The 12,014-nt window shown below is 39.7% G+C and overlaps 1 protein-coding gene across 1 annotated transcript; it reads right to left on the reverse strand.

Annotated features, from left to right (window-relative positions):
• Positions 1–35: 35 nt before the first annotated feature.
• Positions 36–11,683, reverse strand: LOC121652283 (myosin heavy chain, fast skeletal muscle). The gene is made up of 41 exons (XM_042004985.1): positions 11,678–11,683; positions 11,470–11,524; positions 11,125–11,348; positions 10,870–11,013; positions 10,627–10,783; positions 10,503–10,530; positions 10,306–10,417; positions 10,133–10,225; positions 9,983–10,046; positions 9,787–9,885; positions 9,597–9,700; positions 9,374–9,512; positions 8,911–9,029; positions 8,670–8,819; positions 8,423–8,593; positions 8,016–8,322; positions 7,790–7,866; positions 7,607–7,694; positions 7,372–7,489; positions 7,136–7,259; positions 6,911–7,047; positions 6,482–6,737; positions 6,010–6,252; positions 5,727–5,903; positions 5,499–5,644; positions 5,322–5,412; positions 4,815–5,204; positions 4,563–4,689; positions 3,862–3,980; positions 3,265–3,461; positions 2,979–3,162; positions 2,729–2,894; positions 2,522–2,646; positions 2,132–2,440; positions 1,653–1,856; positions 1,419–1,544; positions 1,135–1,305; positions 929–1,033; positions 753–848; positions 518–649; positions 36–148 (listed from the first exon to the last, which is right to left on the reverse strand). The coding sequence occupies exons 3-41, from the start codon at positions 11,329–11,331 to the stop codon at positions 128–130; spliced, it is 5,823 nt and encodes a 1,940-aa protein (XP_041860919.1). The 5' UTR covers positions 11,332–11,348; positions 11,470–11,524; positions 11,678–11,683; the 3' UTR covers positions 36–127.
• Between the last annotated feature and the right edge of the window lie 331 nt (positions 11,684–12,014).

Genomic DNA, 12,014 nt, shown 5'->3' on the forward strand with positions numbered 1-12,014 from the left:
ATAGGAGCAAAGAAAAAAAAAGCAAAACACTTGAGGATTTTCAAAACATTTATTGAAGATTTAGAGAGGAAGACATTTTGTTTCATATTATATGAACTCTTTAAATGCCCCAGTTGGATGTTGCTTCTTACTCAGCTGAATCACTTCCCTAAAAGGAAGCGACAGAACAAGTATATTATCACCAGATGACAATAACATCCAGTCTGTCCTGGATCTATTAAATAGTATTGAAATAAATTACAGAATGCCATTACTGTATGTTGTAGAATATGGATTAGTCCACTGTCGCTAACATTAATTTGTTAGTATTTCTTTTGCAATATCAGTCAAAGGTTTGGACACACTTTCCCAATGAATCCAATGGGGAAATGTGTCCAATATTTGACTAGTAGTGTATTTCTAATGTTACAATCAATAAATCATACATATTCAGATTTAATATTTGCATATGTTTATTTGTAAAACTGTAGTATGGTAGCTTGTTGTATAACAAAACTGTTAAAGTGTAAAATGTTACCTTTCCACTGTCTCTGCTCTTGGCTCTGAGCTTGTTGACCTGAGACTCAGCAATGTCAGCACGCTCCTGAGCTTCTTCCAGCTCATGCTGGACCTTCCTGAGCCTGGACATGTGGGTGTTGGCCTGCTCTTCCTGGGAACAGAAGGGCATTTTAAAAGCTTAGTTACAATACAGTTTATGTTGGTATTATCGTTAAAAAATAACAGCACAATTCTTAAGGGAATAATTTTCTTACGGCTTCCTCAGCTTGTCTCTTGTAAGCCTTGACTTTGAGCTGCAGCTTATCCACCAGATCCTGAAGTCTGATCACATTTTTCTTGTCCTCCTCGGTCTACAAATACAAAAGATAGGCACTTAAAGACTGCAGTTTAATAATGATGAATTATTTGTGAAATAACCTTGTTTCTTTACCTGGTAGGTCAGCTCCTTGACTCTCCTCTCATATTTGCGAACTCCTTTAACAGCATCAGCTCCACGTCTCTGCTCATTTTCAACTTCAGACTCCAGCTCACGCACCTTTTTAAAAATGATAAATAATTAAATATTTTGGTTTGAAAAAAGTGGAAATTTCACATTTTTATGCTATGAACTTTGACCACAAAATACAATGTTCATACCCTGGACTCCAGTTTCTGGAGCTGCTTCTTGCCACCCTTCATGGCAAGATTCTCAGCCTCATCCAGACGGTGCTGCAGGTCCTTGACTGTGACCTCCAGGTTCTTCTTCATCCTCTCCAGGTGAGCGCTGGTGTCCTGCTCCTTCTTCAGCTCCTCAGCCATCATGGCAGCCTGAAATGATACAGGATCTTATATTATGGGGAACGTTTAAGTACACTGAATATATAAAGGACAACCACATTGTCATTTATTGTATTATGTAGGTTATTGAGGTGTAAACTTACATCAGTGATGGCCTTTTTGGCTTTTTCTTCAGCATTTCTTGCTTCCTGAACAGCATCATCCACCTCACCCTGAACCTGGACAAAGTCAGCCTCCAGCTTCTTCTTTGTGTTCAGAAGGCTGGTGTTCTGAATATTAAAGAAATATGATAAAAAAATGAGTTTTAATTCTCAGTTCAGTATGATGAATGTGCTACTGGGAATGATTGTATTTCTAAATAAAATGCAAAAACCAACCTGAGAGTGAAGCAGTCCAACACGCTCACTAGCGTCAACCAGCTCCTGTTCAGCCACTTTGCGTCCTCTCTCTGTCTGTTCCAGAGCAGCTCTCAGCTCCTCAATCTCAGCCACCATCAGACCGTTCCTGCGCTCCACCATGGCAACCTGCTCCTTCATGTCTTCCTGTCCTCTGACAGCATCATCAAGGTGCAGTTGGGCATCCTACCAACAAAATATCTGTCTGATTAAGAATTTTCTTTGCAATAGACTGGCGACCAGCTGTCCAGGGTGTACCCTGCCTCATTCGTTTATTCGTTATTCATTGAATGAATGAATGAATGAATGATGAAGGGTGTACCCTGCCTCTCGTCTGCTAATTGCTGGGAAAGGCACATTGCGACCCTGAATTGGACTAAGTGGTATAGAAAATAAATGAATGAATAAGGATTTTATTTACACTCGGTTATCTTTAATTATTTTATTAGTAGCAAACTGACCTTGAGCTGTCCCTGGACATTCCTCAGTTGTTTCTGGGCCTCAGCAGCCTGCCTGTTGGCATGGCTCAGCTGAACCTCCATCTCATTCAGGTCTCCCTCCATCTTCTTCTTGACTCTCAGGGCATCATTCCTGCTCCTGACCTCAGCATCTAGAGTGCTCTGCATGGAGTCAATCACTCTCTGGCTGTTTCTCTTGATCTGCTCCATCTCTTCATCCTTCTCTGCCAGCTTCCTGTCAATCTCACTTTTGACCTGGTTGAGCTCAAGCTGAACACGGAGAATCTTGGCCTCCTCATGTTCTAATGTACCCTGCAAGACAAGGAAACTGAAGTACACAGGAAGAGTAATACTTTATGCAGAAACAATCAATTAAGATGCAAAAACAGCCACCTCTGCTTCCTCCAATGCTGTCTGAAGTTCAACCTTTTCACTCTCTATTGTCTTTTTAGCTTTTTCCAGCTCGTGGATGCTCTTTCCACTCTCACCAATTTGTTCAGTTAAATCAGAAATCTCCTCTGCAAAGTTAAGACAAGAAAGATAAACATTTTTATAACTTTATAAATCATTATTTGTGTTAAATGTAGAGGGTCAACATACGCTGCAGGTTCTTGTTCTCTCTCTTCATGGTCTCCAGGTGATCCAGAGCCTCCTCATAGGAGTTCTTCATCTTGAACAGCTCAGTGCTGAGAGAGCGAGCCTCCTTTTGGGCTCCTTCCAGCTCTGCCTGACCCTCTTCATACTTCTGTTTCCATTCTGCCAGGACCTACAAATGAATAAGTAGAAAAGTTTTGAGTCGTGTTGGTTTTTGTTTCATGCCCCCCACCATCAACAAAATGTAACCTTTTACCTTATCAAAGTTCCTCTGCTTCTTGTCAAGGTTGGCAGCCAGAGCGTTAGCTCTCTCCACATCAATCATGAGGTCCTCCACCTCACCCTGCAGCCTCTGCTTGGTCTTCTCCAAAGAGGCACACTTGGAGTTCACAGCCTCAATGGATTCCTCAGCCTCCTGCAGGCGTTGGGCAAGTTTTTTCCTGTAGTGGTTGTATTATTGCTTTTAATAAACTCAGTAACCCATCCCAAGAAACATGATATTAAATGTAAGTGACTGAAAACAGTTAAAGGTTTTCATTTACTTGGAGTCCTCCAGCTCCTCAGTTCGCTGAATAGCATCAGTCTCATATTTGCTTCTCCATTGAGCCACCTCACTGTTGGCCTTGGACATTCCTCTCTGCAGCTCAGCCTTGGCCTCCTGCTCCTCCTCAAACTGCTCTCTGATTAGATCACAGTCATGGCGGGCTGACTGAACAGCATGGGCCAGGGCGTTCTTGGCCTATAAACCGAAAAAAAGAAGCATTTTTTTTTTTTTTTTTTTTTTTTTGCAAGTCAACTGCAAAATGCATCTTTTCTTTGACTACATAGTATCCTAGTGGGAACATAAACATGATTTTGTCTGCGGTTAGGAGAATGGGAAAGTTGGTTTATGATTATCTGTTATTATTTATACTGTAGATCAGTGCTGTCTAACATATTTAAGTTGATTTGCAATAACTGTGAGGCCGTCTAGCAGTTTTCGCCTTGTTTTGCTTCTTTTCTTTTGCTTCAGTGACCTTCCTCATGGAATTAGCATATGGTAATTATTTAACATACAAATGACAAAAGCCTTTTAACTAAATTGGCTCAAGCACAAACAGGATTATAATGTAGAATATGCAAATATGAGAAATTTATACCTTCACTTCCTCCTCAATATGTCTCTTGAGCTCTTCAATCTGCTGAGTGTAAGCCTGTTTGCCTCTGGTCAGCTGGGAAATGAGAGCCTCCTTCTCCTCAAGCTGACGAGAGAACTCACCTTAAATAATCAGAGTGAAAATTATTTAAATTTTTTTTTATGAACACAAATTTCTCTTAAATTGGTTATTTGAAATAAATGTAAAGACAAAACCTAGTTAATGGGTGTTTTTGAAAAAAACAAACAAAACAAAACATAGAGTATCATTCAAAAGTTTGGACACATTTTCCCAATCAATCTAATGGGAAAGTGTGTCCAAACGTTTGACTGATAATGTATACGAGGAATTACAGATGGTGGCAACACAGCATTGTGATAAAATGTGTGTAAAACGTGACCTCTCTAATATTAATGTTCTATTTAGAAACAAAAAACAATCACCCTTTTAAAAATAAGAGTAAGAAAACCGTTATCAGTCCCTCAGTGTTGCAACAGTACAGTATGCAGGAGCGCACAGGTAATATAAAAAAAAAAGAACACACAATAAATAATAGTATGGTCTGATGGTATGTACAGTGTGTAAATATAAATATATAAAGGCATTTTACATTGTAAAGTCTGGGAACAGCAGGGAGAAAAGACCTACTTTTTTTAAAAACAGAAAAATATAAACATACTAATTTCATATTTTGAGATACTCACCGTTCTCTGTTTGTAGTCTTGCCCTCTGTGCACTCATGTCATTAAGCTGACGAACGTTCTCATCATTCTTTGACTTGATTTCACTTAACTGGTCTTCAAGAGTTCTGCACATTTTTTCCAGATTGGCCTGTAATTGTGGTGTCATTTAGATCATATAAATGTAGTAATAATGGAAATGTAATTATATTTATATTCACTTGGTTTTGGATAGATGTCTGTATTTTTGCTTTGATTCTGAAAGAATTTGTTTACCTTAGCTTTGGCCACACCCTCCATGTTGCTGGAGAGATCATCAATCTCCATCTTGTACTCGCTCTTCTCCTTCTCCAGCTTCTGTTTGACACGCTGGAGGTTGTCGATCTGCTCTCCCAGCTCTGCAACGCTGTCGGCCTGCTTCTTGCGGAGAGCTGCTGCAGTAGCTTCGTGCTGCAGGGTGGATTCTTCAAGGTCTCGGCGCAGCTTCTGGAACTCGGCCTCACGCTTCTTGTTCATTTCAATCTGAGCAGCTGTTGCTCCACCAGCCTCCTCAAGCCTCTCACTGATCTCCTCAAGCTCCCTGGAGAGATCAGCTCTCTGCTTCTCTACCTTAGCCCGAGCGGCCCTCTCAGCCTCAATCTCCTCTTCCAGCTCCTCAATACGAGCCTGAATTTAAGTTTACAAAAGTAAAAAGATGAGGACTTATTACTTAGAACTTGTACTGTAACATGTGTTTAGTAATACTGAATAGTGTTCCGTTTGAATGGATTTGATCTGTTTCACCTGGAGCTCCTTGATCTTCTTCTGAAGCTGAGCACCAAGAGACTGTTCATCCTCAATCTTGCTGAGGAGCTGACTGATTTCAAAGTCCTTCCTATTTGTGGGAAGCAAAAATTAATCTTGGTTTGTTATTTATTGGGAATTCAGGAACATATTCAATGACTAAACTGTAAAACATACTTCTTGATTTTCTCGTCAGATTGCTGCTTGTCATTCTCCAGATCCATGATGGATTCCTGGGCCAGTTTCAGATCTCCTTCAAGCTTCCTCTTGGCTCTCTCAAGGTCCATACAGAGCTTTTTCTCTTGCTCCAATGAGCCTTCAAGCTGTAATAAACATTTGTTTGTTAAATCATTTGAGGACTAAAACTGTTCTTACTTAAAAACTTGAAAACACATATTTTCTTACATCGTCCACTTGCTGTTCCAGCTTGGTCTTGGCCTTAGTCAGAGTGTTGACTTTGTCTTCCTCTGCCTGGAGATCATCCAGTGTTTGCTGATGAGCCTCTTGGAGGGCTTTCTTCTCCTTGGTTAACTTGGCAATGGACTCATCTTGAGATGCCATCTCCTCTGTCAAGTTTTTCACCTAAAATGATGTTAAACATTCCTCAAATATTAAACTGAGTAAAAGAGAATAGAAAACATTGCATGTAGCTATTTAAATTTTGTTAGAAGAATAAAATGATTTGAACCTTGTTTTCAGTGGCATGTTTCTCCTTCTCCACTTTAGCCAAGGTGAGCTCCAGGTCATCGATGTCCTTCTTCAGCTCAGAGCATTCATCCTCCAGCTTCCTCTTCTTGGCAGTCAGCTCAGCATTGATTTCCTCTTCATCCTCCAGTCTCTCAGTGGTCTCTTTGAGTTTGGCCTCAAGCTGGATCTTGCTCTTAATGAGTCCCTCACACCTTTCCTCAGCATCTGAGAGATTCTCACTTTCCTGTAGTTTGTACACATTTATTATAGTTTTGTCTGCAACATGAATTGCCGTCAGATGATAGATTTAACTGAACTGAAACATTTGATACATGTAAATTGACTGAATAGTTTACTGTATAAATTTTATTTTAATTTATGCTTTTCAGCTAAACTTTTTAACTGATCATACAGACAGGGTGCATAGTAGGTTATGTGACAGACATGATCATATATAGCAGTATGATACTTACAGAAGCCACTTGGAGTTGCAGGTCATTCTTCTCCTGCAGCAGGGAAACCATCTTTTCCTCCAGTTCCTTCTTCTTGGCCAGAGCAGTAGCCAGATCAGTTTTCATCTTGTCATAGTTTTCCTTCATCTGCTGCAGCTCCTTCTCAGTCTCAGCACTCTTCAGAAGAGGCTTGATCTTGAAGTACAGATGCATCCATGGCCAATTCTTCACATTCATGAATGAACGGACATTGTACTGAATGGTGAAGATGGCATCTCTAAAAATAAAATGAGGTTTAGTTTCCTTCAAAGGTATTCAGCTGAAGTTATTTGAAGAAACTACATGCAAATTAAACACTAATGGAGGTTATAAATGAGGTTTACCCTGGAAACCCCCCAAAATGAACTCAAACTGTCAGAGAAATTTGTGTTTATTTTACAATGATCCCACCTCCTCTCCATCATCTTCACAAACTCCTTCCTCATGAGGTAACCTCTGCAAAGAGCCTGAGTCATGGTCACCAGCTCAGCCAGTTTCTCATCTCTCATCTCCTCAAGGGTACCCAGCAGACCAGCTTTGAAGAACACCTATATTTCCACAGTTGGAATTTAGTCTGTATGAATGTTTACAGCAATATATGCATTGGTCAAATGTCCTGATCTTATTCAAAAGTACCTTTGTGTGCCCAAACTTGTACTGAGTGTGGTCAACATCAATGGAGCCCAGCAGCTTCTCTGAAGCTTTCTTGTTGTCAATGAACTGTCCCTCAGGGATGACACTGGCATTCAATACTTTGTATCTGCAAAGTGGATATAAATGTTTTACGCTGTGATTGAAAATAATAAAATTCCAATGACACATGGCTTTTTCGGTGTGACAGAATTTCTAAGAGTATCTGAAAATGCCTGCACCTCTGCTTGAAGTCACCGTAGAGGATTCTGCTGGGGAAACCCTTTCTGCAGATTCTGATGCCCTCCAGCACACCGTTACACCTCAGCTGATGGATGACCAGGTGGTTCTGCATGAGACCTTTACATTGTGCAAAACAAGTCAATTTAAGCAATTGTGGAGTTTTTAGTGTATACTTTTGTCTCGTTGTTATTGTGCTATTGTTTTGTTTTTTTTGCTCCATTTAAAAGTCCATACCTGGGGTCTTTGATTCATTGGGAATCAAGCAACGGACAAAATGCGGATGAGTGATTCTCAAGTTGGTCATCAGCTTGCCCAAGTTCTCCTGGTGAATGAAATATGTTCAATTTTTCTTTTGTTTTTTTAAATTGAGCCAGTTGATTTAAAGTGATTGTTGACTTTTGTGGATGCTATACATACCCTGAAAAGTGCAGATACAGTCTGAAAGGAACCACCCTTCTTCTTTCCACCACCTTTTTTGCCACCACCAGAACCTTCTGTTTTCCAGAACAACAGAAAATTTCATTATTGGAACAAGAATGGGTCTTTGATTAAGATGTCAGTAATTGCCAACTGTTTCTGAATTTTACAGGTTTATTTCTAACAGGAAAATATTTTTAATGTTATTACATTTTTAAAGTCTTACCATCAGCTGATGAATGAGATGCATACAGTAAGCAAAGCAGTTTGTTTGAGGACTTCTGGTAGAGCTGAACAACTGAGTCGTTCAGTGGGTCCTTGTTCTTGTCCAGCCAGCCAGTGATATTGTAGTCCACTGTGCCGGCATAGTGAACCAGGGAGAAATGAGCTTCCGCTTTGCCCTTTGCAGGCTTTGGCTTCTCAAAGGCCTTGGTTTTGCCCAGATGCTGATCATGCAGCTTGTTCTTGAAAGACATGTCTGTAGCCTTGGGGAACATGCACTCCTCTTCAAGGATGGAGAAGATACCCATTGGCTAAAAGAACCACATTATATTAGGTGCTGTCAACAGTTTAGGAGGTTGGCAGGAAATATTTCTATTGTGAAAAAGAAAAAAAAAAAAGAAGTTGTTTCACCTTTTCAATAAGCTCAATGCAGGCCGCCAAGTCCATACCAAAGTCAATGAACTCCCAATCAATGCCTTCTTTCTTGTACTCTTCTTGCTCCAGGACAAACATGTGGTGGTTGAAGAACTGTTGCAGTTTCTCATTAGTGAAGTTGATGCAGAGCTGCTCCAAGCTGTTGAACTGTAATTACACTGAATTAACTTTTCTGCAACACAGTGCTGATCTTTAAAAGAGCACAATATATTTTTAAACTCACATCAAAGATCTCAAATCCAGCAATATCCAACACTCCAATGAAGAATGATCTTGGCTGCCTTGTGTCCAACATCTCATTGATACGGACGACCATCCACAAGAACATTTTCTCATAGACAGACTTGCACAGAGCCATGACAGCATTGTTGACCTAGAAGAAAATATATTGTATTACCATTATATTCATGAACAAACCCGTATCTTACAAATATAAATATTTTTAGTAGTGTTTCTTTAATTACCTGTGGGACGGTCTGACCTTTGGTGACCATCTCATTTCCGACCTTGACCCTTGGGTAGCACAGAGCTTTCAGCATGTCAGCTGAGTTCAGGCCCATGAGGTAAGCGATTTTATCAGCCACTGATTGAAATAAAAAAGGTTCCAGGATCAAATAAACCAATATTAACAGGATGGAGTAAAATATAGCTACTTCATGTTAAGCTTTTTGCATAAGTTAAAACATATCAGTTTTTCTCTTTAGGTTGATGAGGGTACTTGAGGTCAATGTTTCGTTAGTATTGTCATTAAGATGACATTGCTCCTTTGACACTTATTGCATGTTGCTTTTCATGCTACATTTAAACCTGTTAAAAACAAGATTGATTAAGCTGGCATTACACTATTACAGTATACTAAATTTCCCCTCTATCTTAATGTGATAAGATGTGATGTACAATGACATTTTACCAAATCAGTTTTATTACCCTCAGTGCCGTCAGGCTCAGCCTGCTCCTCACGCTGCTTCTGCTTGAATTTCATGTTACCATGATGCACCACAGCACCAGTCAGCTTGTAGATGGCTACTTTCTCCTCAGCAGTGAATCCCAGGATGTCAATGGCAGTCTGTGAGCCAAACAGAGCAAATCCTTTAATGAAATAAATTATTTTCTTATTCTGGTAATATACAATAGATTACTATCATCTTACATCTGTCGCAATGAACTCCTCAATGTCATTGATACTCTTGACAGTGATCTCACCCATACTGACCATTGGGTAGTCATATGGGTTGGTGGTGATCAGAAGAGCCTCTGAAACAGAACAATAATTGTTTATGTTATCAGATGGATAAATTTTGTCTTTCAAATTTCAGCATCATGTCAATGTAATCACATACCAATGAGCTCAGGCTTGTGGCCTGTCATCAGCTGATAGAAGATATGGTAGCTCCTCTCAGCAGACAACTGGAAGGTGACACGGGACTTCTCCAGCAGATCTAAGAATGTTTGTTGGACGGAAAGATGTTAAAATAATATGAGACACCAGATTAGAACACTAACTGCTACCACAAAAGAAGAACAATTAAAACTTACATGTTTCAATATCAGCTGAGGCTAGTTTGCCAGTAGTGCCAAAGTGGATTCTAATGAATTTACCCTAAAAATGTACCATGATAAGTCAGATGAAGTCTGGGTAGCAGTATTTACATGAACGTCATAAAGATCAGATGAATAATATCTCACAAAACGAGAGGAGTTGTCATTCCTCACGGTCTTGGCGTTACCATAGGCCTCCAACAGAGGGTTGGCTGCAATGATTTGATCTTCCAGTGAACCCTACAGAAAGATATTTTAAAGCACTGTAAAAACAGCATCAACAGTCAGCTGTGGTTAATATGTTTGGCAGTCAATCCAACCTGAATCTTTCCTGCCGAGGCCTCTGCTTTTTTAGCTCCAGCCACTGCAATTGTTGCAAAGTACTGGATAACACGTTTTGTGTTGACAGTCTTTCCTGCACCAGATTCTCCACTAGGAATTTAAAGAACAATTTTTAATTTTAAAATACTGTCAAGATTTATAAAGAACCAGACTTAATGTGTAGCATTACACTCACGTGATAAGGATTGACTGGTTTTCACGGTCTAAAATACAAGTAAAGAGACGTATAGTTAATTAAACTTATGCTTTGCTTCACCTTTCGCATCCCCATCTTAAATTCTGGGATATCTCCATCTCACCTGTGAGCATGAACTGATAGGCATTGTCAGAGATGGAGAAGATGTGAGGTGGAGCTTCAATTCTCTTCTTACCCCTGTATGCTACTACAACCTGAGAATCATACACTGGAAGCCACTTGTAGGGGTTCACAACAACACAGAACAGGCCAGAGTAGGTCTGCGATAGAAAAGAGAGAAAAAGGCTGTCAGATCTGACATTTTGGATTCACAGATACAATGTAGTAGTAAGGGATTAAAGCTTACATAGATCATCCATGATGCAAAACGCTCTTTGAGGTTAAACAGCACAGACGGCTCATTGAGGTGGGTCATCATGGCCATGTCCTCAATTTTATCAAATTTGGGTGGATTCATCGGACAAATGTCATCCTCTTTCACAGTGACAGTCTAAACAAAACAAACAATCAAACAAAACATGTACTATGTAATTGTGTTATAAAACCACTGCTCTTTTACTGAGGATGCTGCAAAGTTGCCTTTAAACAACTATACACTTACCTTTCCTCCTATGAGCGTTTCAACTGTGGCTTTGCCACCCTCTCTTTTGATGACTTTGCCCTTCACATACATTTCATCAGGATCAGTCACAAAGTAGGCTGTTTTAGCATCAAAAGGAGCAGTCTGGGCCTCGATCCTCTCCTTTTCTGGCTTCCGGAGGTAAATGGCCGCCGGGCCAAAGACCTCCATCTCTGCGTCTGTGCTCATGATGGCACTTTTGGTTGCTAAAAGATACAGAATACAAGTAACATTTAGCTTGTATCTATCATACTAAATATTGACATGGTACACCCATGTAATGAAACGTAATTTTTGTATTAATGTCCCCTACAGTAATTTGTATACCTGCTTTGCTCTCGGCAGACGATGGAATAGAGTCAGGTCTGTATGTTTGATCCTGCTGATAAATTGTAAAGCATAAGTATGTTTTGTAAAGAGAAATTCCTAAATTAGTCTGAAGTAACACAGAAGAATTATGGAAACATTTTTGTTAGCATTCATCTGCACAATATGTTATTTAATAGTATTAACATACTGAAGTCAATCCACTAACCTGAGTTGAAAGCCCTCCAGTTATTGTCAGAGTCTTAACCAGGCTCTTTTATAGAGGGAGGACTGTTTCCTCAGTAGGTGTGCCCTGCTCAATTTGGTCATGTATTCTTGTCATGTTGTCACTAATCCTGTGACATTGACATTTACAATCATTATTGCCTTGTAAGCACATTTGCAGCTGGAGATTTTTCCCCTTGTACCTAAAGTGTGTTTAGTGATGATAAAAGTATTTAGAAACTGATTAATTTATAGCAAAAACTATTACCTTAAGACATTCTAAGATGTATTTTAAATGTTCTTTCATTAAACTAAACAGCTTTTGCATTTATACAGCCAAT

This window comes from Melanotaenia boesemani, chromosome 2 (genome assembly GCF_017639745.1).
Source record: "Melanotaenia boesemani isolate fMelBoe1 chromosome 2, fMelBoe1.pri, whole genome shotgun sequence".
NCBI lineage: Eukaryota > Metazoa > Chordata > Actinopteri > Atheriniformes > Melanotaeniidae > Melanotaenia > Melanotaenia boesemani.

Bases quoted from the DNA above. Each gene is read 5' to 3' on its own strand.
- LOC121652283 (XM_042004985.1), bottom strand. From the start codon at position 11,331: ATGAGCACAGACGCAGAGATGGAGGTCTTTGGCCCGGCGGCCATTTAC. The intron at 10,047-10,132 runs GTGAGATATTAT...GTACATTTTTAG, and splicing joins ATGACAACTCCTCTCGTTTT to GGTAAATTCATTAGAATCCA. The intron at 3,462-3,861 runs GTATAAATTTCT...TTCGGTTTATAG, and splicing joins ATATTGAGGAGGAAGTGAAG to GCCAAGAACGCCCTGGCCCA.